General features: G+C 45.6%; 1 protein-coding gene across 1 annotated transcript in view; it reads left to right on the top strand.

The window, feature by feature from the left end:
* Positions 1 to 2675: 2675 nt before the first annotated feature.
* The window catches only part of SLC22A31 (solute carrier family 22 member 31), a 205319-nt gene continuing 181555 nt past the window's right edge, over positions 2676 to 26439 (top strand). Inside the window, exon 1 of the mRNA XM_069217231.1 lies at positions 2676 to 4118. Coding sequence (XP_069073332.1) covers positions 3717 to 4118 — 402 coding nt within the window. The 5' untranslated portion in view covers positions 2676 to 3716. The remainder of the gene's footprint in view (positions 4119 to 26439) is intronic.

Genomic DNA, 26439 nt, shown 5'->3' with positions numbered 1-26439 from the left:
TACAAAGATTGCGGTTGACGCTGGCCCAAAAGGCCTGGGAGCCGTGCTGCTCTAAAAACAGGGCAGCGATGAGTGGCCACCAGTGGCATTTGTGAGCTGGTCATTGACTAACACTGAGCAATGGTACTCACAAATTGAGAAAGAGGCCATTGCTGTGCACTGGGGGTGCACACATTTTCACCTTTATGTCTATAGCCGACCATTCCTCATCACTACTGATCATAAGCCGCTCATTCCCCTCTTCTATGGACCGGGTCGAAACCCCCACCGCGGATAAAAAAGTGGGTGCTGCAATTGCAGGACTATAGATGTCATCTGGAATACCTTCCGGGGTCAGATAACCCAGCTGACTACTTGCCTCACAATCCACGAGCCGCCACAGAAAGCGAGATCCACGAAGCTTGTGAACCAGAGGAGTATGTGAGGTACGTGTCTGACAGGTTCCAACCAATACCGTCCTCAACTGAAAAGATAATTCAGGCTATGTCGCAAGAGGACTGCCTTCAAAAACTTTGCAACAGGTCCATTCAAACCAGTAGCATGCTTTCAGGAAGCAATTACCATTGCTCACACCCACCTCCAAATGAATAATGGAAAGCCTATATCATGTTAGCAATGACCTGTCAGTTGATCCCGATGGGTGTTTGCTGCGAGGCCGCCGACTGGTCATTCCATCATCCCTCACTGACTGGATGGTCCAGTTAGCACACCATGGACACCAAGGTATGGTGAAAACTAAAAGTCGGTTGCAAACAAAAGTATGGTTTCCACTAATGGACGAGCAAGTCGAGATTGTGGTGAGGTCGTGTGCATGGTATCAGGCTTCCGGGGACCCTAGCCGGCCTGTCCCTGTTGAGACGGAGCCAGGGCCACAACAACCATTGGTTTCAGCCAGTCTCGACTTTGGGACTCTGCCTAATGGCCAACACACCATGGTGATGATTGATGATTTCTACAAATACCCCGAGGTACAAATCATCCCTGCTCTTACCGCTGAAATCGGGATTCCCCGAATTGAGAAAATCCTAGCCACTCACGGTCTCATCTCCGAGATAAGAACGGACAGCGGTCCTCCCTTTCAGAGTAGGGAGCTTGCGTCGTACTTTGAGACCACTGGCATTCGACACCGGCGGATCACACCACGATGGCCCCAAGCAAACGGTGAGGTCAAGAGATTAATGCGGACCTTAAACAAGGTCATTCAGATTGCTGCAGCAAGTGGACAGTCAAGTGAATATGTCATATATTCCTTCTTACTGAACTATCGATAGACTCCACATTCTACCTGGGCATGCTTCCCTAGGTAGAATAGTTGTAGACCCCATTCCTCATCACTGGCCGTGGATGCCTTGAACCATTGATGATTTTCAGGTCCACCAGAAGCGGGTCAATGTTAATCAAAAAGGTAGCCGCAGATGTTGTGCAAGAGATTCAGATTTACACGTAGGAGATGCTGTCCTGCTAAAAGAGAACTAATCTGGAAGTAAATTCTGCCTACTGTTCGACAAAAACCCTTCGTACGCCGAAGTGGATCCATGATTGTGGCTCAGCGAGGGGCTTCGACTGTCACAAGGAATATTTCCATGTTCAAGAGGTATCATCCTCCACCACCACCTGGTGGAGATGAGTCTGACTCGCCATTGTCTGGTGGCGATCAAGTCTCTGTGCCTGACTCAGATGATGGTCTCTCAACTTCCCAGTCTGCGTTGAGTCCAAGTCCCGAACAAGTTGCAGCTGATTTGCCACCTGATGATGTTTCAGAACAAAGTCCTGATATAGACAGGTCCACTCCTACCAAGTGCAGTTTATGTGGCAATCCTGCCCAAGCTCAGCGATTGCGTGACCATCTGGTGTGAGCTGATACCTTCCCAAGTTTGTTATTTTTCAGTTGCCTTGTGCTATGTTTTTGGGAGGAACATAGTGTAGCGCCGGTGACGCTACTGGTCGCGAGGCACTACCATGGCTAATAAAGTATACGCAGAGGGGAGCCGCCCTGACTCCCCTCCGTGTCCGTGCTAAATGGTGCTGACCTGTGGGTCACGTGTAGGAAGTTATACAAATAAAGGGAAGTCAGCGGGGCGGAGGAAAAAAAGGCTCACGGAGCAAGCGAGAGAACCTGCTGGCTCCGTGTGTGGATCTACCGCTATCCGTGTGTGATTTATAGCGCTGGCAGTCGCGCGTACCCACAGTGACACTACACTACACTACACTACACTAACCACACCGCTCGCAGCGTCCGATAACGACTGCCAGGTTAAAATGCTGAGATCCACCCCTAAGGATTGTGCCAGTCCACTTTTTTTCTGGGGCTGGTAGTCCTGTTTTACAGGGATAAACAAGACGACAAGTGCTAGAATGCGAAGAAAAAACGTGGACTGGAGTACCACGCACGGACCTGGGACACCTGGCAGGGCGGCGTGGGCGTCCCCTCGCTAAAAAAAATATTTAACCTCCTAGCGCTACTGTGTATCCTGTAGTTATATCCTGGGCTCGAGCTGCGGCTTTGCGACTCATTACTCCCTTTCACTGCTCCTTGGCTTTGCTGCCCTACACATCTCTCGCCCCCACCTGTTGGTAATCTCCCGATATTAGGATGTTCTCACCAAGACATCTAGCCTCTCATTTCCTCCCTCTATAGCTCTCGCCCCTGGAGTTCCCGCCCCTTTAATTTAACACAGCCCTGGGCCCACAAAGAAGTGCCCTTGCAACCCACACGTTGTGGCCCCCTTCTTTCCCGTTCATATCTACAGTTTTCCTCTGCCCATCGCTGGCCCTGCACCGCTCCTCCTCTTAACTAGACCTCTTAACTCGGACCCTCCATGCGCCGGGGTCTCTGGCCGAGTTTCCCTTTTAAGCGGGCGGGAGCTGGGGTGTCTCCTCCCTCTGCCGGGGCGCAGCTCCTCCTTCCTGGCTGAGGCGCACGAGTCACTCACGGACCGCGGCACACTGCCCGGCTGCAAGACTGTCCGGGGCTCCGCTGCCCTCCTCTACACAGGTGCCCCCGTGCCCCCCTTGGAGCCCTTCCACCTCTGAACCCCTAAACGCCCCCACCCGTCTTCACTGCCTCCTCCACTGAGATCCCACTGCTGCCTGCGCACCCCGAGCCCTCTACGTCCCACGCGCCCCCGCTGCTCCTCAGGGCCCGGTGTTGCCCCCTGCACCCTTGGTACCCCTTCGGAGCCCTCGACTGCTTTGGTTTTTTCAGATCCCTCTCCTCGATAGACAATGTCCTTTTAACTCCTTGATAGCTAACACCCAATCTAGTTCCTTGATGGCCAGTATTCCTTCTAGCCCCTTGTAGTTAACACTCTTTCTAGTTCCTTAACTCATTGCTCGTCGCTTGACAGCGAATACCCCCTATAGCTCTTTGACAACCAACTTGCTTTTACCTGGTTGACAGCCGTTGTTTCATTTAGGCCTTTGATAACCAATACTCTTTCTAGACCCATGGTAACAAATGTAGTCCTTGATGGCCAATACTTCTGGCTATCCATGTTATAGGACCCTGATAATCGCTGTTCTCTGTATCTGTAGTCCACTGATAGAAAGCGACCCTTCTATTCATAGGTAGCATCTCTAGAAAGTTGCTGTCCTGTGTTCCCTTGATCGCTACGATTCCCACACTCCTCCTAACCCCTGGCTGCTGACCCATGATCCTTTGTTAACTACCCTTGCCCTTTTGCCAGTTGATACCATTGTTACACAGCTCTGGCTCCATGGACTTTGACACCAGGATAGCCCCACAGGTTGGTGGCTTTGGGCGCTATTCCCGCCTTCTGGCCGCTGCGAGCTGGCTGCCTAATGTGCTCCTGGCTCTCAGCTGCTTCTCGGAGGTGTTCTACGCTGCAGTGCCAGAGCACCACTGCCGGCCTGACCCGGCCCTGCTACCCGGGACTTTGGCCAGCCTGACTGGCTTCGAACTCCTGAATGCCAGTGTGCCTCGTCTGCCCCCTCCGGCCTCTGGTTGGAGCCGCTGTGAGCTGTACCACTATTCAGAGACCAATGGGACTGCAATTCCAAGTAATGGAACCAGACCGCAGATTAATGGAACCGGGCCATGCACTAGAGGCTGGGACTACCACTCGGAGGCTGGACTGGAGAGGAACATTGTCACCAAGGTAGGTGGAGCCTAGAAAGGCCTTCCCTGGGTTGAACTGTTTTGGAATGGCCACACTGAATACTTGATCACTTTTAGGTTCTTCTGAAGAATTTACTCTTTGTGAAAAGTGGCAGACTAAGAACGCTGGAACTAAAAGTCGACATGTAATTTGTAGTAGGCCTGCTTTGGAAAACAAAGAAGTTCTGGGTTTTGGAAGCTGTTGATCATTTTACTGCCCTCAGCGCTGAAGAAGCAAGTGAACCAGGCCTGTGCTCTAGAGAGCAGGGGCGTAGAGATGAAATAGCCTATAGGGACAAGCAAGAGATGATCTTGGTGGATTGGTGCTCCTGAAAGACATGTAGCAGAGCCTTCCTCCTACAGTGACATAGTTAGCAATATGTGGTGGCACCATGGATCAAGGGACCAGAGGAACAGACTGAAGCCTGAGTACTTCTGCATTTCACTAGCCAAACAGTCAGGTGGCCCATTTTCTTGCTTGCAATAGGGCCTATGGTACCCTTGCTGCACCACTGAATGTGAGCATCCACAGAGGACACAGACCTTGAGTCCCTGCAAGGCCCAAAATCAGTAGATAATAGGGCCCCCCTTCACAGTTGACGTCTCTCTTACACTGAATTTAAAGGGGATGGTCTTATAACGTGTATTTGTAAAGTGCACAGCGCACATAACCTGTAGGTATCTAGGCGCTGAATAACAGATGTTTATTGTTACCCAACTCAATGGTACTCACTTTATTGACCTCATATTTTTGGATGAAAGGCTGAGTGGACCTGCCGGGATTTGAACCTGTGACCATGAGATTGAACACCTGGTTCCTACAGTGGATGCATTAGTCCACTAAGCCACCAGACCCACCTTATCTCAAGTACCCATCTTCAGTCTAGAAAGCAGAGCTCTCAAAAGGCACTGGGGTTCAGTTTCACGTCAAAGTTTGTAAAATGACTGATTTGTGGATCTTATGCAGTGTACATGCCAGTCAGTCTTCTAGATCCTTAAGTTGTGTGCAACCAGCCTTCTGTGAATGCCAACCTCTGGACAAGGCCTGTCCAGGGGACGCCTTGTTCTATATGGCACCGGGACTCACTGAACCTGCTTTGAGAGTCAACGCCTGGCACCTATCAGCTCAGCACCACTGAGAGCGTGGAGGCCTGCAAGAGCTGTCTAGTGTTTCATGGCAGCTTGGTGTGGGCCAGCTTGCCGCAAGGTATGGTCTGTGGTCACTGTGCATGCACACTGCACTGCCATGCAGACTCCCATGTAGCGTAGGACATTTCTCCTGAGTAGGCATGACTGATACATGTGAGTGATAAGTAACTTGCGTTTACTTTTTAGTGTGGTCTCCACTTTAACGTCACTATGGCAGCTTCAACTTAAAGTCCCTAAGACGATTCAGCGAGGCAGAGGTGTTCTCTTCCTTTTATTCTATTTGCCAAGATAGTGTCCGTAGCAAAATAGCTCATTACACTCCACTGTGGGGACCAAACTTCAGCCTCCGCCTGAGGGACCCACTTTTTCCCGGATCCTTCTGCTAGCTGTCTATCAGAGCCAAAGTTACCAGATGTTTTAGGTCTACCCTAGAGGCTGCTTTATTGTTGTGCTCGCCTCATGTAATGAAAAGAAATCATGAATTAAAAAAAAATACAGACATTCTTACATAGAGGGGTTTTGGGTAACCTCTCTTCATTCATTGGCTTGTTCAGCTGGCATTCACGTTTTACTTCTGCCACCACAGCATACCACATGGGGGCATGGGTTGGCTCTCTTAAGCCATTGGCTCCCTTTTACTCTTGTAACTGCAGTTTGCCTTATCACATGTGTACATCCACCTAAAAAGAAATGCACTTCAGAGCCACAGCTGGTGGGCCAATACTTTAGTTTGCTAATCTTTTGTACTTCCATTCCTGATCCGTTTTTCTTTTTTTTTCACTTTTACTTGCGTGTTAAATTTATGTCAGATAACATTAATTCAAAGCCATGGTTTCTTTGCTTCAGTAAGAATCATATTTTCAAGTGATGTGCATTAAAACTACAAAATATTTTTTATACCTGTTGTAAGTGTAACCCCCGATGGGAAGCATCCCTAATGCTCTACAAAAATTCTATGCAATGGTTATTTTTTTTTTTTTATTTGACCATTTTTACAAGCCTATGGCTGGTAAGTTTAGGCCCTGGCATGCGTTATGCCGCATGCTTGCATCAGGACTTACTCCCTATTTATGGTTTGTACATGAGCCTTTCTTTTTGCGCACACCTATGAAAATGTGCTTGGGGTTTATGCTTCTCCCTGTCTGATTAAATGTAACCGTCAGAGAGAACAGAGTTTCTAGTTTTTAAGCATATTTTGCTATTGTGTCCTAAATTTTGGAAGTTGATTTGACTCCCTTTCTTTTGTAAGATTCGAACTGATGCTGCAAAGAAGTTTCAGTATGTACTAGTTCGTTTATAAAGGTATGGCAGAGGCTTGATTACTAATGAATTTTGCGAAATGTTTGTAACTGTAAAATATTTTATTTAGCATCATGGATTTTACCAGACCCTGTTCGGGTGGGGAGTGTCAAGGGGCAAGCAGGGGCTACTGGGCCTCATTTGCCTCTGATGTCCTAGGGGCTGTCCAGCTATGGTCCTGCAAACTGGGCCAAGTAAAACCCCTTCTGCACTTAACTTGCTGTCAGGGTTAAAGGTCACAGCAGCATGAGGGCAGTCCCAGTGGGTTCGCATTTGCAGCACACCTTGGGGACAGACTTTTTATGGGGGAAGCACGGTCCACCTAGGCACATCATCCTTGCGGCGGTACACTCTTTCTGGTCACAGACTTCTTGGCAGCATCCTTTGTCTTGGTCACAAATGTCTTGATGGTGGCAGGTTCTGCCTCAGGTGCAAACGTCTTGATGGCAATGGCGATGGCCACCGTCTGCATTTCTGCCTTGGAACTGCTTCAAAAAGAGATTTCTGCCCAGAAGTCTCAGAGCAGACAGATCGCTCTCCCCAGTCTTCCTTCGGCTGGTGGATCCACACAGCACCTGGGGGTGAGCTGCTCTGGTGCCTCTGGTCAGTCGCAACTCTGCAGGGTTGGGCGACTCCTTCCCTCTCTCAGCAACAGGTTAGCTTCAAGGAGACTGCTTCATTCAGCAAGGCCAGACACCAGGGGATGTCCCCACACTTTGAGGAAGCTGACTGTCAAATCAGACACCAGCTCTGGCTACATAGTGGTCCTCTGAGAACTCTCCTTACATCGATGTGCCTCCACTCTTGTCCTTTCTTTGTTTCGGTAATCAAACAATCTTTCATCCTCACTTTTGCTACCTAAACATGTGGTTTACGAGCATGAGACGGACATATGCCCTCATTTGAACCTTGGCGGTATAAACCGCCAACTTCTGCGGCGACGGCCGCCAAAAGACTGTCGCCACGGCTACCAGCCATCCACCATATTATGACGACAGCTGGATTTCCACCAGAAGAATGGTGGAAATCCGGCTGTGGCCATGCCGGCGGATGGCGGTAAAGTGGTGCTGCTGCCACCAGCAGGGCCACTCCAGTAGACCGCCGCCAGCCGTATTATAACCAATAATACGGCCTGGCGGTATTCTGCTGGTGGGCGCTGCTGGTGGTAGCAGCGCCCGTCCCGTTCCCTGCCAGAGGACCCCTGGAGCCAGGTTAGTCGGGTCTCCGACAGGGGAGGGGGTGAGGGGTATTGTGTGTGACTCTGTGTGCGTGGATGCAGGTGTGTGTTGCGTGTTGAATATGTGTGTGCACGTATGGAGGTGTGAGTGCATGTATCTTGTGTTATGTGAATGCGTGTCTGTGTGAATGGATGTATGCATGTGGAAATGGGTGTGTGTATGTGTGTTTGTGCGTGGTGCAGGGCGGTAGGGGTGGGTGGGGTGGGGTTACTGGATAGGAAGGGGGGTTGGACTTACCGCCACATTAACGCCGACCGCTGGAGTCTGCTCTAGGGTGCAACCATATTCAGTGTCACCTACTCAGACATTTTCATTTTCTGTGCTTTCCAGAACAGTTTGAGTACCCTCATTGTGTTTACTTTGGCACAAACGAAAAAGGTAAAATATTAATATATGCAAAAAACATTCTGTAAGTAAATTTTTCAGACCCTTGTGCACCTATGCAAATGTATCCACTTAGCTTCTTAATGCATGTGAGGGTGCCTTTCTCAACATATCAGGGACCCCCCTCTACCTCCTCCCCTCCGCCTGCAGCCTTGCTCGTAGCCCCAAGGCAACAATTGGGAATGTAAATGTACAGTGTTCAACTTGCTTTTGCTATACAAATAGAGTTTATATGGAACCTTACCTACTTTCTACTCTTATTCCTATATATTTGCCGAAGGCTTCCCCCTATATGTGTGTAGTCGCTCTAAGCTTGTTTTGCAGCTGATGTGTGCATGTGACTTTGCACTGCTTGCTTTAGCAGGCCAAGCACGCAAGATACTCTCTGTAACATGTCCTTTTATTTGCAGAAAAACTCAATTTTATTTCCAACTTGTCTTGCAGGATGGGACATTAGTCAGATCATGTCTGCACGTTTTAGGTATCTGGTAACTAAGGGTTGGAAATCAAGGTCTGCTTCTGATAACATTGTCTATCGTTTCCACTTGCTGCCTTGGTAGTTGGCGACTGGGACATAAATGGATTACACCTTCTTATAAAGTTGTTTAAAACAAGGTTCCCCTTGTCCTCCCTTTGCCTTCAATGAGGGGCTTTATCTTTCTTGCCTCACAGCGCCACACTGCTGTCAGTGTTGGTGCTCTAGATCTGGGCCAGAATTCCATCTTCATACATGTCCCAAACAAAAGTTAACCAACGAGGTGTTTCTTCAGCGTTTTAAGTGGCCCCACCTGACTCCAAGAACCCCACGTCAAGGGCTGAAAGTACACTGTTTGCCAGCAGCCTATCCTGAATACCATAGTCCTTGGTGCAAGGAAAATGACCCTTCTAACTGCTGTTGTGGTGGGTAGTAAAATGCAGTAGTTTCCAGGGTTCAGTGAGCCCATCAGGGCTCTGGGCCTCGGTGCCACTGCACCACGTGTGGCTGCGACCCTGCAGCCGGTTTTACAGTGCATGGTAGATGCTTTCAGGTTTCAGGCCATAGGCGAGGGGGTGTAATTGCACAGAAGTTATGAATGTAGCACAGGGATGGCTAGACCAGCGAAATATATTTTTTTCCAGCATGTGGGAAGGCTGGGCAAATCGGATTGGACGGTTAGATTGAGACACACATGTTAAGTGGTGTATGATAGGAAGTTGCACATGCTGCAGGGAGGCACTTTGGCTGTGCTGCTTTCCTCAGACTTACTTATAATTTTGAGGCGCTACAAGTTTAAGATGAGTGAAAATAAAAGAAAAAACTCACTGATACAAGCAGAATAATTTTAATAAACACAGAAACAAGCATTTATTCACTCCTGTTCACTTTATTTGCAGTTTGTTCGGTTGACTTTCCAAGATTGGCATGGTGATCCCCTAGTTTGCTCTTGGCGCATCTTCTTAACCTTACGTCTGCACGCAGTCTCCCAAAATCCACCTCGCCTTACACCTCCTCTCGTCACATCTTTTCACCATACCTTGTCCGCTCACCTCCTTGAAAGGCAAGGTTTTGAACCGTATGTAAGTCCAATAAGTTTACCATCATGAGGGGTGTGAGTAGTAGTGTCGTACAATTTGAATTAAAATGAGAGCAGTGCTTTCCACAACATGGTTGAGGACATAGATTTTTTTTCTCTCTAAAGAGTAGGGTAGCTGTGGGGTGGAGTTGTAGGCAGTTCTTCATTCATATTAAAAGAAATAGGTACCAGAGCTCAAAATGGGCGCTTGTGTTTTTTTTTTTTAAGTAGGGTGGTTGTCACTGCAGACGGCTCCTCTGATCAAAGACAGTCCAGTTTTGAGAAGATACTGCTTGGGACACATGGCGAGTTGTGTGCACACAAGAGATTATAATTTTACAAAATCGTGGAAATTCTTGACCTGATCAGTTTAATTGGGAAAAATAAGATAAACTGAAAGACCTGCCAATGCAAGGTGAAATGGGTTTTTCTCCCTAAAGCAATGCAAATAAAAAGAATATTCCTTGCATTTGAATGCACCTCTGCCTAAGTTTTCCCTCAACCCTGTTAGTGAATCAACTGTTACTAACTAACACAGGTTAGTCGCAAGCTTAGTTGTGTTAGTTCCGTACGATTTACTTGGTAGTATTCACATGGGAATCCACCCTTGGACATCCACTAACGTCTCATCCTATTACATGTGCAATTACGCATTATATGTTTATATCTGCAAGTATGGGCAGATATACTGCATATGTTTATCATATCCCCATCTCTTGTAAAAGTTTAATAAAACAGCTCAAGTAAAAGAACAGAGGTTAGTTACCTATTGGTTCTTTTTACTGAAGACACCCCATAGATTAGTGTTTCCCAACCGTTTGACTCCTGAGGAACCCCCCAATTACTGCTGGAAGCGCGGGACCCCCAAGCAATTTGTACGATTTAACATTTCAAACAATAAAACAGTAATTTTCAAAAAATATACAAACGGGTACACAACAAACAAATACTCAAATTACTAAAGATATCATAATTTTATATTGAAAAAATATGGAAAATTCGAAACATTTTAATCAGAAATGGCTCTGCATCTCTGCGACTAACTTTTCAGTGTTTAGTTTTATTTAGGAAAGCTGAATCCTCAGTCCAGATTCTACATTTCCCAAGCCATTTATGTGTTTATTTTTTAGGTACATAAGATCTGACAAAACATTTTCACATACATTTCTGGTGGGGAAAGGAAGTAAAACCATAATGGCCTTTCATGTCTCCATAGCCTTTCTGTCACATGTAATTAATTAGTTTTATATCACTTCTCATACCAGTCTAGGTGTCGGAGCACTTTACAGAGGGACTGTAAGGTGTAGGATTCACATGGCATCCACACTGGTAGGCATTTTATAAGAGTGCTTTGGCTGGAGAAGCATAAACTCAGGATTCAGAGCATAACACGGTGGTTAGCGTTGGCTTTAATAATAAGAATGTATTTCTACGCAAGCAAATCGTTTTTAGCAGCTTAAGGAAAATTAAACACTGGGGGAAAAAACATAACATTTTAATTTGTGCTATGCAGTTTGCATGTAGCTCTTTGATGGCAGTTCATAGCTCACTGTGCTAAAATATGATTGTAACTTATGACCTGCACAGTAACACAAGAATCTCTGTGACAAAGCAGTAACCCACTGTGCTATGCACATAAAATACAGTTCTCTGCAACAGGCATATTAACCATCTGCGCTACCTTAGATGAGTCAAAACTGCCACTAGACCAAATGCCCATCTCTTTCCAGCAGGTACGTTAATCACTGGAGTTATCTTGATGCTTTTATTTTTGCTCCAAAGCTTCTGGATGTACACCGAACTTTGCACTGCCTTTGAAACTGCTGCACAAAACAAGTAATACATATGCAGGTGTTTCTGTCAGAGGCCCCAAATGGAGAAGTGCCTTGTTGCCGGCCATGCTGATCCCCTGGGAATGTGTCATGGACCCCTGTGGGGTTGCGGAGCACAGGTTAGGACCCACTGCCATAGATCAACATGTGGAAATTCATTAGGACTGTTTGGGCGGAAGTGATCTCCGTAGTGTGACCGCTTCATCCTTGTTTTGAATATGAAAGCTTTTTGCTGTTTAAAATGTTTTGCAAGCACAAATGTTCCTTCTGATTTTCCATCAACCTGTTTTACGTTTTAACTTTTTCTTTTGCATTCCTGTCCACTTTTTAGTCGTCGCTTAGGCATCGCATGCGCTGTTTTTGAGAGATACATTGTTTAACTGCAGTGGTCTTACAGCCCACCCTTAGCTTACCATTTGTTAGCTTAAGCATTGCTTTCATCTCCTTTGTCCCCGTTTGCCACGGCATGTGGTCGCTATGTCCTCTACTTTTGTTTGGCCCTCCTCTGGACCACTAGACCAAGTACCTGTGTCCATCCACTGCTCCCGTTTTTGGAGCTACTATTTTCCTTGTGTTCAGGCTCTTCATATGAGTGCTTGTGTTTTCACTCCTTCTCCCATATTCTCATCCATGTCACACTGCCCCACTTTCTATGTTTATTTTCTCTCCCACCCCTACCCTCAACTCTACAGCACTGTACTCTGTGCCACTCCACTCTGCTGTACACCACTGCACTCTATGCTGCATCGCTCATTTCTACGCAGCTGCATTCTACTCTGCACCACTGCACTATATGCCACTGCATTCTATTCTGAACTTCTGCACTCTGTGCCCTACCACTCTGCCACTGCACTCTACTCTGCATCACTGCATTTTGTTCCACTGCACTTTGACACTCAACTATGCACCACTCTACTGTACACCACTGCATTTTATTCCACACCACCCTACTCAATGCCACTGCACTGTATGCCACAGCACTCTAATCTGTTTCACCAGCACTCTACGCCACCTGCACTCTACTTCAATTTAGTCTTCACCACTCTGCTCTTCTCTGCTCCACTCTATGCCACTGCACTTTATGCCATTCTACTCTGCACCACTCTGTATGCCACTGTACTATACAAAACTCTCCTCTGTGCCACGCTACACCACTTCACTCTCCATCTCTGTACTCTACTCTAGGCCACTGCACTCTACACTACTCGGCACCACACCATGCCACTGTACTTTATGCCACTGCACTCTACAATATTCTACACTGCACCACTCTACACAACTGCACTTTACACCACACAGTCTGCTCTAGGCTACTGGCCTATATGACACTCTACACCACTCTACACAAATTAAACGTATGCCACTGCACCACTACACTCTGTGCCACTGGACTCTATGCCACTCTGCTCTGCACCTCTTTACTTTAGGCTACTGCACCATGCCGCTGTACTTTTTGCCACTCTACTTTGCACCACTCCCTACCACTGTACTCTGACACCCTACTCTGCACCACTCTGTGCCACTCCACTTTACACCACTGAACTTTACACACCACTCTACTCAAGACCACTGCACTCAAAGGCACTCTACTTTGCACCCTTCTACTTTCTGCCACTGCACTCTGTCTCTGCAGTCTACCCCAATACAGTCTACACCACTCTACTCTGAACCACTGCACTCTGCGCAACTCTACTCATCTCTACTCTGTACCGCTATACTCTACACCACTCTGCTGTATGCTGCTACACTCTACTCTGCACCACTCAGCGCAACTGCACTATATGCCAGTCTGTTATACACTACTCTACGTTACTACACTCAATGCCACTCTGCTCTGCAACACTCCATGCCACTGCAGATTATGCCACTGCACTCTGACACTCTATTACTTTATTCTGCACAGCTCAACTCAACACTACTTTACACCACTCTACTCTGAGCCACACTTCTCTGTACCAACCTACGCCACTGCACTCTACTCTGTACCTACCTATGCCACTGTACTCTGACACTTTACACCACTCTACTGTATGGTACTGCACTCTTCTCTGCACCATTCTACACCACTGTACTCTATACCACTCTTCTCTGTGCCTATCCACACCACTGCATTTCACACCACTGCACTTTAGACTACTATACTCCACAGCACTCAACCATGCACAACTCTACATCACTGCACTTTACACCACTCCACTCTATTTTACGCCACTCTACTCTTCACCACTATACTCTATGCCACTCTGCTCTGCACCACTGCATTGTACAACACTGTACTCTACCCTGCAACACTGCACTCTACTCCGTTCTACTCTACACCACTCCATTCTAGGCCACTGTACTATGCAGCACTCCACGCCAATGCATGTTATGCCACTGCACTCCACAACACTGGACTCTGCACCACTCCATGAGCCTGCACTTTATGTCCCTGCACTCTGTGCCAATGCAGTCTGCACCACTGCATTCTACGCCACCTCACACTGCACCACTTTACTCTATGCCACTGCCCCTCTGTATCACACCTCTCAACTGCACTGCACATCACTCTACACCACTCACTTTGCACTACCCTACTCTGTACCACTGCACACTACACCACTGCACTGTGCACCACTCTGCTGTACTCTATACCACTGCACTCTCTGCTACTCTGATCTACTCTTCACCACTCTTAAGCTGTGCTACTCCACTCTACTGTGTACCACTCTACTGTCACTGCACTCTACCCCTATGCAGTCTATGCCACTGCACTCAAATGCACCACTACTGTACAAAACTGCACTCTACGCTATTGTTCTCTGCCACCCTACTTTACATTGCACCACTCTACTCTGTGCTGCTGCACTCTACACCCTTCTACTCTATACCACTGAGCTCTAATCTACACCACTGCATTCTACTCTGCACCACTCTATGCCACTGCACTCTACGCAACTCTGCTATGCACTACTCTACACCAATGCACTCTATTCCACTCTGCCCTGCAGCACTCCACACCACTGCACTTTATGCCACTGCATTGTACTCTACTCTACTACTGTCACTCCACTCTTTGCCACTACTCTGTCACTCTACTCTACACCATTCTACTTTGCTCCACTCTTTTCTGTACCACTCTACACCCCTGCACTCTACTCTGCACCAAACTACGCCTCTGCCACTCTACTCTGCACCACTTTACTGTATGCCACTACACTCTGCTCTATACCACTCTACGCCACTGCACTCTACACAACTCTACGCTGCGCCTATCCACTCCACTGCACTTTACACCACTGTACTTTATGCTACTACACTCCTCGCTATTCTGCTTTATGCCATTTGACGATACACCGCTGTACTCTGTGCCACTACACTCCATGCCACTCTGCTCTGCACCACTGTACTCTGTCACTGCACTCTACTCCATTCTGTACTCTACACTACTGCACTCTACGCAACTCTACTCATCTATACTCTGTGCCACTATACTCTACACCACTGAACTCTGCACAACTCTACTATATGCCACTGCACTCTACTCTGCACCGCTCAGCGCAACTGCACTCTATGCCACTCTGTTATACACTACACGGTTACTGCACTCAATGTCACTCTGCTCTGCAGCACTCCATGCCACTGCAGATTATGCCACTGCACTCTGACACTCTATTACTTTATTCTGCACCGCTCAACTCGACTCTACTTTACACCACTCTACCCGAGCCACACTTCTCTGTACCACACTACGCCACTGCACTCTACAACTGCACTCTGACGCTTTACACCACTCTACTGTATGGTACTGCACTCTTCTCTGCTCCATTCTACCCCACTGTTCTCTATCCCACTGTACTCTGTGCCTGCCCACGCCACTGCATTTCACACCACTGCACTTTAGACTACTATACTCCACAGCACTCTACTGTGCACCACTCTACATGACTGCACTCTGTCACTTCACTTTACACCACACCACTATACTTTACACCACTTTACTCTTCACCACTATACTCTGCCACTGTACTCAATGCCACTCTGCTCTGCACCACTGCATTGTACAACACTATACTCTACCCTGCAACACTGCACTCTACTCCGTTCTACTCTACTCCACTATACTCTACACCACTCTACTCTAGGCCACTATATTCCAATGCATGTTATGCCACTGCACTCCACAACACTCGACTCTGCACCACTCCATGAGACTGCACGTTATGTCCCTGCACTCTATGCCAATGCAATCTGCACCACTGCATTCTACGCCACTCCACACTGCACCACTTTACTCTATGCCACTGCCCCTCTACATCACACCTCTCAACTGCACTGCACATCACTCTACACTACCCTACTCTGTACCATTGCACTCTAAACCACTGCACTGTGCACCACTCCGCTGTACTCTATACCACTGCACTCTCTGGTACTCTGATCTACTCTTTACCACTTACGCTGCGTTACTTCACTCTACTCTGCACCTCTCTACTCTGTCACTGCACTCTACACCACTGCAGTCTATGCCACTGCACTCAACTCTGCACCACTACTGTACAACACTGCACTCTACGCTATTGCTCTCTGCCACCCTACTTCACATTGCACCACTCTACTCTGTGCTGCTGCAGTCTACACCATTCTACTCTATACCACTGAGCTCTACTCTACACCACTCTATGCCACTGCACTGTACGCAACTCTGCTATGCACTACTCTACACCAATGCACTCTATTCCACTCTGCCCTGCAGCACTCCACGCCACTGCACTTTATGCCACTGCACTGTACTCTACTCTACTACTGTCACTCCACTCTTTGCCACTACTCTACGTTACTCTACTCTGCACCATTCTACTTTGCTCCACTCTTTTCTGTACCACTCTACACCACTGCACTCTACTCTGACCCAAATTACGCCAGTGTCACTCTGCCGCTCTACTCTGCACCACTTTACTGTATGCCACTACACTCTGCTCTGTACCACTCTACGCCACTGCACTCTACACAACCCTATGCTGCACCTATCCATGGCACTGCACTTTACACCACTGTACTTTGCTATTACACACTGCACTATTCTGCTTTATGCCACTTGACGATACACCACTGTACTCTGTGCCACTACACTCTATGCCACTGTGCTCTGCACCACTGTACTCTGTGTCACTGCACTCTACTCTGTTCTGTACTCTACTCTACACCACTCAGGGCTCGAAAAACATACTCCACCACTCTTATTTTATAAGGCCGAGCTATTTTTAGATTCCACTTGACCCTTCTGGTAACAGACAAAGAGGTATTCTGTTCAGTCAGAAACTGAATGAGCAATTAAGATGCCTTTAAATCTCATTCTTGTCACATTTGCTCTGTGTTCAGAGACCAAGGCAAATGTCAGTTTGTCTTCTTGCAATGGAAATACTTTTCCTTTTGACTGTAGAGTTCCAGGATTTTGTAAGGTGAACTGTCTGACCTATGTGAAGTGAAAGGCTTTTGGTATCAGCTATTTCCTAACACATAACATTTATATAACTAAGTCAACTTCACAAACATTTAAAAATATATTTCAGTAGCTGTGAAAGACCATTTTTTGTACTTCTGTGCGATGAAAAAAATATTTTAATAGGATGAAGAAAAAAGGTCAGAACACTTTACTTAGGGATGTGCAAATGATAAATGTATCATGAAACCCAGTTTTCACAGATTATTAATGCATAATATAGTTTTATCAGTAAAACTGCAAGTTAGTGGGAAGGGTTTTGCACATTTCTTGGAAATGTACTGTCTGTAAATGACAGTGCGCTACCACATCATGCTTTAGTAATAGATTTATTAAAAGTGAGTGTTTAAACAAACTGAGAAACACTCCTGCCCTGATGGCAAAGCTATTAGTAAACTAAAAGGCAAGTCATGCATGGATCACGTGTACCCTATATGTGTGCCAGATTTATTATGCACGGAGCAAGCGTTTAGTATATTTAATTAAACGAAAGAGGATTTTTTTTTTACAGCAGAAAAGTTGAACTCCCATATTTGAAGGTGCACTTATAAGTGAGAATGAAGAAAAAGGCAACTGTAAAATACAATATTTGCCTACGATCATACAATCTGAGACCTGTTTCTGGGTCAAGTACATTACAGTTAGATCGAGTAGATTATTCAAGCTACTCGACCTGCAGGTCTAGTAACATTTTTATAATTGTTCGAGGCCTGCACTGTACTCTAGGCCTTTCTACTCTGCAGCACTCCATGCCACTGCATGTTGACACTCTAGTCTGCACCACTCTACGCTTCTGCACTCTGTCTCTGCACTCTATGCCAATGCACCACTCCACTCTAGGTCACTGCACTCGACGCCACTCTACTCCACGCACCTGCACTCATCGCCACTCTGCTTTGTGTCACTCTACTCTATGCCACTGCACTCTGTCACACTACTCTACTGCACTCTGCGCAACTCTACACAACTGCATTGTGTGCCACTCTGCTGTCCTCTTTCCCCACTGCACTCTGTGCTTGTCTGATTTACTCTTTACCACTTTACTGTGCATCACTCTAAGCCACTGCCCTCTGTCACTGCACCTTACCCTGCACCACTGCTTTCTATGCACTGCAGTCTACTCTGCACCACTGCACTCTAAGTTACTCTGATCTACTCTTCACCTCTCTACTCTGCACCGCTACATTCTATGCCACTGCACTGGGCACCACTCTCCTGCACTCTCCACAGCTTCGCTCCATGCTACTCTGATCTACTCTGCACCACTCTTTGCGACTGCACTCTACTCTGCTGCAGTCTACTCTGCACCACTGTCCTCTATGCCACTATGCTCTACAACACTTTACACCACTGCAGTCTGTCACTCTACTCCACTGCACTTTATGCTATTGCTCTCTACGCCACCCTATTCTACTGGCACCACTCTATGCTAGGGCACTCTATGCCACTGCACTGTGCACATTCTACTCTGTGCCACTGCTCTTTGAACCAGCCTACTGCTCCACTCTTCCCCCACTCTACTCCACTGCACTCAACACCACTGTATTCTTCTCTGCATCACTGTACTCTACTGCACTCTTTGCAAGTCCACTCTATGTATTCTACTTTGTGCCACTACTCCAATCTTCCCCTCCTCTCCACACAATGCCACTCAACCTGACTCTATTCTGCCACTCTACATGCACGCCACTCTACATCCCTCTACATTTTTGCCACTCTTGTCTATACCACTCTACACCAGCCTAGTCCACTGTACGCCACTCTAGTCTGCCCCGACCTGTGCCACTCTACGCCACTCTACTCTGTACCTCTTCACTCCACACTAAGCCACGCCACTTTGCTCAACTCCTCTCGACGCTGCTGTACACCATGGCTAAGAGACATTATGAAAGCCAATAGCTGTGGCGTAGGAGAAACCTTTTGGCTGTGCCACTGCTTGTTAAGCTTAACCGCTTCGCTGCCAGGCCTTTTCCCCGGCTATTTGGGGCAGTTCGTGCTTAGGCCCTCAGAACATTTTGTCCACATAAGCTACCACCGCCAAATTTGCGTCCTTCTTTTCCAATATCCTAGGGATTCTAGAGGTACCCAGAATTTGTGGGTTCCCCTGAAGGAGACAGAGAAATTAGCCAAAATTCACTGAAAAGTTCGTTTTTTTTCAAATAAATGGGAAAAAAGGGCTGCAGAAGAAGGCTTGTGATTTTTTCCCCCCTGAAAATGGCATCAACAAAGGGTTTGCGGTGCCAAAATCACCATCTTCCCAGCTTTCAGGAACAGGCAGACTTGAATCAGAAAACCCTACTTTTCAACACAATTTTCGCATTTTACTGGGATATAACTCATTTTTTATGATTTTTGTGTTTTCAACCTCCTTCTACTTAGTGACAGAAATGGGTGTGAAACGAATGCTGGATCCCAGAAAGCTAAACATTTCTGAAAAGTAGACAAAATTCTGCATTCAGCAAGGGGTAATTTGTGTAGATCCTACAAGGGTTTCTTACAAAAAATAAAAGCTGAAATAAAAAAATATTGAAATTGAGGTGAAAAAAATAGCAAATTTTCTCCACGTTTTACTCTGTAACTTTTCCCTGCAATGTCAGATTTTTTTAAAGCAATATACCGTTATCTCTGCTGGACTCTTCCAGTTGCGGGGATATATAGGGCTTGTAGGTTCATCAAGAACCCTAGGTACTCAGAGCCAGTAATTGAGCTGCACCTTGCAGTGGGTTTTCATTTTATACTGGGTATACAGCAATTCATTTGCTGAAATATAAAGAGTGAAAAATAGGTATCAAGAAAACCTTTGTATTTAAAAAATGGGCACAAGATAAGGTGCAAATAACTACTGCTTCTCAATACATCTCTGAATTCCGGGGTGCCCATACGAGCATGTGAATTACAGGGCATTTCTCAAATAGACCTCTTTTTTTACACACTGTCTTACATTTGGAAGGAAAAAAGTAGAGAAAGACAAGGGGCAATAGCACTTGTATTGCTATTCTGTGTTCCCCCAAATCTCCCGATTAAAAATGGTATCTCACTTGCGTGGGCAGGCCTAATGCTTGCGACAGGAAACACAACATGGACACATCACATTTTTATATTGAAATCTGACATGTTTTTTGCAAAGTGCCTAGCTGTAGATTTGGGCCGCTAGCTCAACCGGCACCTAAGGAAACCTACCAGAACTGTGCGTTTTTCAAAACTAGACACCTAGGGGAATCCAAGATAGGGTGACTTGTGGGGCTCTGACAAGGTTCTGTTACCCAGAATCCTTTCCAAACCTCACAATTTGGCCCCAAAAAATGTTTTCCTCTCATTTCAGTGACAGAAAGTTCTGCAGTCTGAGAGGAGCCACAAATTTCCTTCCACCCAGCGTTCCCCCAAGTCTCCCGATAAAAATGGTACCTCACTTGTGTGGTTACGCCAAGTGCTCGTGAAAGGAAATGCCCCAAAACACTATCTGGACACTTCAAAATTATCAAATACAAAACTACCTGTTTTTGCGGGGGACACCTGCGTTTTTGGTCCTGGGCTCAGCAACCATCTAGGGAAATCTACCAAACCCAGACATTTCTGAAAACTAGACACCCAGGGGAGTCCAGGGAGGTGTCAAATTTAGCTAAAAAAACAAATTTTTCCCACATTTCTGTGTGGGATCACCGCACCGGGACAAATGTCCTACCACCCAACGTTCCCCTCATAGGTGGGCCAAGTGCCTGTGACAGGGAAGAGCCAAAAACACGTTGAAATCGAGGGGGAACCAAAGCGGGTCCAAAAGGGCAGTTTGGAAAAAAACATTTTTAGGCTGACCAGTGCAGCAGAATTCTTATCGGTATAGATGAGACAATGTTGGCTGGTAGGAATTTTGTGGATTCCTGTAGATTCCAGAAGGTTCCATCACAAAAATTTGTGATTTCCAGCATATTTGGAGGTTTGCAGGGCATTGTGGGTAAGAAAATGGTGCGGGGTGCATGTGAAGCACACCACCCTGGAATCAACCAGATGTTTAGTTTTCAGATGTGTCTAGGTCTTTTGGATTTTACTACATGGCCACGTCCCAAAGCCAAAAGAAGCGCAGCCCTCACCATTCCAAGTGGGACGATTTTGAGAGTTAGCCAAGCTCTCAAGGCCCAAATGTAAAACTAAAACCATAATCAAATGTCCTTTTGCTTGCCGTGGAATAAGATGTTTTAGTGAAAAAATCTTCCCTGGTCTCTAGTGAGCTTTCTGCCTCCCATGGGGACAAATGGGCCTTCCAAAAATAGGCCGATCTGCCCCCAAGGGGGCAGATATGGCCTAAATACAATTTGTCCCCCAGGGGAACGACCCTTGCCTAAGGGGTCGCTCCCCATATATTAAAACATAAAGTAAGCATTAAGAGCTTTGGAGGATGGACTTACCGATAGGCAAACCACATCTAGCTATGATTTACTGATTCAACAGTATATTCATTTGCGTTTTCATTTTTATGAATTGCCCGCAATAGGGAGGTATAGCGCTGTGAACGAAAGATACCACAGCTCTACATAGAGTTGATGATTTTGTGTGTTATTGTCTAATATTTAAGTGTAAAATAAGCATTTATTTGTTGCTTTATATGATAATGCGGAGGACATTTTAACCAAACATACTAAGATTTAATCACTTACATTTGTATTTATGTATGAGTATTGTTATTAACTTGCTGATGTTTTACTGTTATGCTTTCGTAACTGCTAGCATTCTGTGACAAAAAGAGGCAGGGTTTGCTAGCTGAAAAAATTACCACCAAGAATAATGACAATGTCACCAGAAATTATGGCATACAACCTGTGCCCCTGCTATGTCATCACTGGAAATGAAAGCATATGTTGCTGAGTAAAGTTACTCTGCCTGAAATCTTAGCCCATGTTGCAGGACACAGTAGGTGTCACATGCTTTTTCTGGCAAGAGTTAAAGGTGCACAGATCTTTCATTAACTTGCGTAGTCATTGCTCACACACCTACCCAGGATCCCACCAAACCCAGGAGCTTGCCTGCAAATTAATGTTAATCTCTGCCCTCACATGCAGCTTTCCCACAGTGCGATACTCCAGACCTGCAAAACTGGTAACGGTAAAAGCAGGGGCGTAGCTTGGTCAGTATGAATGGAGGAGAGGGGTAGCTTCAGAATGCCCAACAATCATGCTGTCATATAATCTCAAAACTATGCAAACGTGGCAGGGGCTCAAAGTCAACTGCAGAGCCAGGAATGTAAACTGTGGGTCCGTTCAGACGTTGTGAAACAGTGTCAGCACCTTGCTCGAAGTGATGGACTACTGTACATCCAAGCTTCTCCATACCGGCAGCCACACAAAAAAGGCCACTTTTTAAACTGGAAGAAATGTGCAGAAAGAAAAGCACATGCTGCAGAGAGCAGGCGGCATGGAGAGATGGGATATTAACTGTATGGGGGTGACTGCCTGCCAAGGTGCCCTTCAGTGCAGCGCTGTCACCGCTGACATTGTGTCCTAATGCTCGCAGCCATCTTGAATCAGAGAGCGGCTCGCCATGTTAATGGAAAAAAGTGGAAGGATCAACAAACGATCGAGACAGCAAATCTTTGTTGTAAACAGGGGAAAGCGTACGCTTCCCCTCTCTGGGCAGGGTGTTAATTTGTTGAATGAACACTTGCCTCCTTGTCCTCTGCCGATTCTTTTTTTTTTTATATATCAGCACAATGGACTAACCGTCTATTTTCATTGGTTTGGGTATTTGTAATGCTCGTCTCTCTTAATTCATGTACACCTAGCATGGTTCCCAAACTGTGCACGGTGCCCCTGGCTAGTTTTGACGGCGCACCAGGGAGCCGCGGCGCACAGATTGGGAACCACTGCGTTAGGGAGTAGTCCTCTTCACTCCTCTTGTCATCTGATACAGCTGATGCGTGTTTTGTCAGTACGACTTTTTCAAGGCTAATTTTGTGGCTACGTCGAGCCAACAGTAAATACATAGTGTGGTATAAGGTGGAGGTACCTTGTTTGTGCTGTGAGAATGTCGATTATCATAGTTTTTAATGTTTAGAGAATTGTGAATTTATTAAAGACAGGAGGCTAGCATTATGCCTTAATCCTTTTTTTCACTTCCAAGCAGCACATCTTTAAAGCTCTATATTAGAATCAACTATGACCGCATAAACAAAAAAATCTTTAATTCCGTAAAACTCCCCAGCACTGCACAGTCCTCTTTTGGTGCTGTTCTGATTCTTCACATCAGTCATCTGTAAAACTCCACCAAATGTTTTCTCAATTACCTGAAAGAAACCTTTGCCAAAAAACTTTTGATTACATGTGCCTTTATATTTAAAATCTATACCAAACCTTCATTAACATCATAACAATCATAGCTATAATTTCAACAAATCAATACACCTAATAAAATATTGCTTTTTGTTTTTTACTTACTTCCTCCACTGGAAGGGAGGGATAACGCTAGCCTCATTGTCTCTAATAAAATCACCATTCTATAAACATTAAAAGCATAAGAATTAACATTTGATGTCAAGGAAGAAATTGGCCACCTCATCGTCATCTGCTTCCACAGGATCCAGTTTCCGTTCCATGCACCAACATGCCCAACCCTTCCAGGCTTCCCTGCATCTTTTCTTTGTTCCCGGATGCCATGACTCATAGAGTAGTTCTGAAGCCTTAACCGAAAGTCCTCTGAATCTTCCTGAATCCCTGATAGCCTCCAGACTAGAAGGTTGAGAATACCTTCCCCCGCAAGAGGATGTTCCTCTCCGTTCACTCCTTTCAACATTCCTTTGCAACATTCTATTAGAAATGGCACCTCTACTGCCATTTCCAAAACTATTGGAAACCAAATGTGTGTATTCCAGAAAGGTGTTACTAGATTCAATTGACAACTGTCTCCTCACTTGCAATAAAACCCTCTGAATCATCGCAAACGGAGGGAATGCATAACCTTTAATCTCTGGCCAATTCTGAGTAAAAGCATCTACTGCTAACGCCTCCGGATCCTGACGCCAAGTGAAATAACTCCTCTTTTGGGGAGTTAACCGAGAGGCAAATAGGTCTACCTCTGTCGGACCCAGAGAGAATTCTATTCCTCTGAAAATCACTTTGTTCAACATTTATTCTCTGTAATCTCTTATGTGGCATGAATTCCAATCTGCTACTGTATTTTCTTTCCCGGGTGAATATTGTGCTGTCAAAGTTATCTCTTGTTCCTGACACAATTCCCATAATTCTTTGGCTATCTATGTTAACCTCTTGGATTTGCTTCCACCTATCTTGTTTGTTACAGCAGTATCTTATGCATTGTCCATCCTCAGCAGTACTGAACAACCCTGCAACGTATTTCTGAAACTGCGCAAGGCAAAAACATCCTGCTTTCATCGCTAAGAAATTATATGCTCTTGTTTCTCCAACAAATTCCACCTTCCTCCTTTCTCCTGAGCTTTGCACATCACACCCCATCCAAAGGCGACTGTATCCGAATGTAATACACAATCTGGGATTGTTCCAAACACCGCCCTTCGATTCTAGGCTTCCAGATCCACTAGGGATATCTCCTCTCCTCTTCTGTTACTTTTACCTTGTCTCCATACATTAAGCCCTTTGACAAACCTGAACCCTTCAACCTCTGAAGAGGCCCTGTAATGTAAAGGACCTGGGAATACTGCCTGAAATGAAGAAGACAAAAGTCCTAACACACAAGTTACATCCCTTAAAGAGACTTCTTCTTTCATATGTAGTTAATTCACTTCTCTTTTTATCAACGTTACCTTCCTTTCTGGCAACCTGAGTTACACCTTCACTCTGTCCACAATAAATCTCCAGAACTCCAATTGTTGAAAAGGTTGCATAATAGATTTCTCCAAATTCATTATAAATCTCAGTCTCTCTAACGACTGCCTCACTACTTGCTAAGATTTCTCTAAAACCTCCCTGTTCTGATTCATGATAAGAATATCGTCCAGGTAAATTACCATCCTTGTACCTTGCTCTGTCGACAGACCCACAACAGTTTTTAATACGTTTGTTAAACACCATGGGGCCCAAGAAACACCAAAAGGTTGACATCTAAATTGGTAAAGAATCCTATTCCACCTGAATTGCAGAAATCTTTCAATCTTTGTCCATAGGGTTTGTGAACTAAGCATCTTTCAAATCTAACTTCACCATCCAATCCTCATGGAGGTTTATCACCGTCCTCCAACATTTATCCTTCTTTTTCACTAAGAATAGTGTGCTTACAAAACATTTTTCTTCTTCCTTACCTGAATTATAGCATGTTTCTCTAATAACTGCAATATCTCTTCTCTTACCACTCTTTTCTGCTCCTCTTTGAACTATAGTTCTCTGGGCTCTCTGTCCTGAAAAGGAATATTGTTGAACTCTATTTTGAAACCCTTTACGGTTGTCAGTCCTCAACTGAGATATCTGTTGCCACTCTTTCTTGAAAAATCTTAACTTTTCTTTTAAATGGGAAAAAGCAGAAATAATCTCCAAATTCACCTGTTGAGGAAGACTGTTGTCTTCTCCCTCTAGACAATCTGCCTCTGCTTCCTCTAGCACGTTATGGATTGAAGTTTGTTGTTCCTTGACTTCCTCTGTAATTTGTTCTGCCAAAACCAGCTTGGGTCTTACAACATCCTCAGGCGGAAGGATGTCCTCTTCTTCCAGACCTGTGATCTAAATTATTTGGATTAAATACCTTACACAAGGAGGATTGAGCTTTGTCTAAAGCTGTGAACATTGCCATAAACTTCCCTAAGGACTTACCATACCTTCCCCAAAGAGAAGTCCTTTAGTATCCTCTCTATCCGCTAGATCTCCCAATTTTGGGATGATTCCAAATAAACCTGCTTTCTTCCTCGCAGCTATGGTGCTAGCATTGGTGTTTCCCAGTTGGTTAGAGGATCCAAAACATCTGATAGTTTATCCTCACGCTGTTTTAGCAAGCGCTGTTGTCCCTTTCTTGGATCTCTTTCAATTTTAAACAAATAGGTAAACAGCTCTGGGTCTAGATTTGGGTACATTGAGACCTTCTCTCCAATTATAGGCCTTGAACACTCGATCTTTATAATATTTCGCTCCTCTTCCTCCAGAGGTTTTCTTACTTTTCTCTTTACATATTCCACACCGTGACCTATAGGCCACCATTCGGAATTCCTGGGATGTCTGATCTCCTTTGGATCAAACATTTTCTGACCCAGAGGATCTTCTAAACCGCTCTGTTTTTTGTGAGAAGGTCTCACTGTCTCTAAATTCTGTGTCAGAATCAACGCCTTTGTCGTAATCCACGTCAAATATATATTCATCACATTCTGAATTGATCTCATTCCCTCTTCTTTTTAATGACGGAAATCAATTGCTGGGTTAACCTGCCTTGAACTTTTGCC

The sequence above is a fragment of the Pleurodeles waltl genome, chromosome 12 (genome assembly GCF_031143425.1).
Source record: "Pleurodeles waltl isolate 20211129_DDA chromosome 12, aPleWal1.hap1.20221129, whole genome shotgun sequence".
NCBI classification, from domain to species: Eukaryota; Metazoa; Chordata; class Amphibia; order Caudata; family Salamandridae; genus Pleurodeles; species Pleurodeles waltl.
This window is presented reverse-complemented; position numbering and strand designations above follow the sequence as displayed.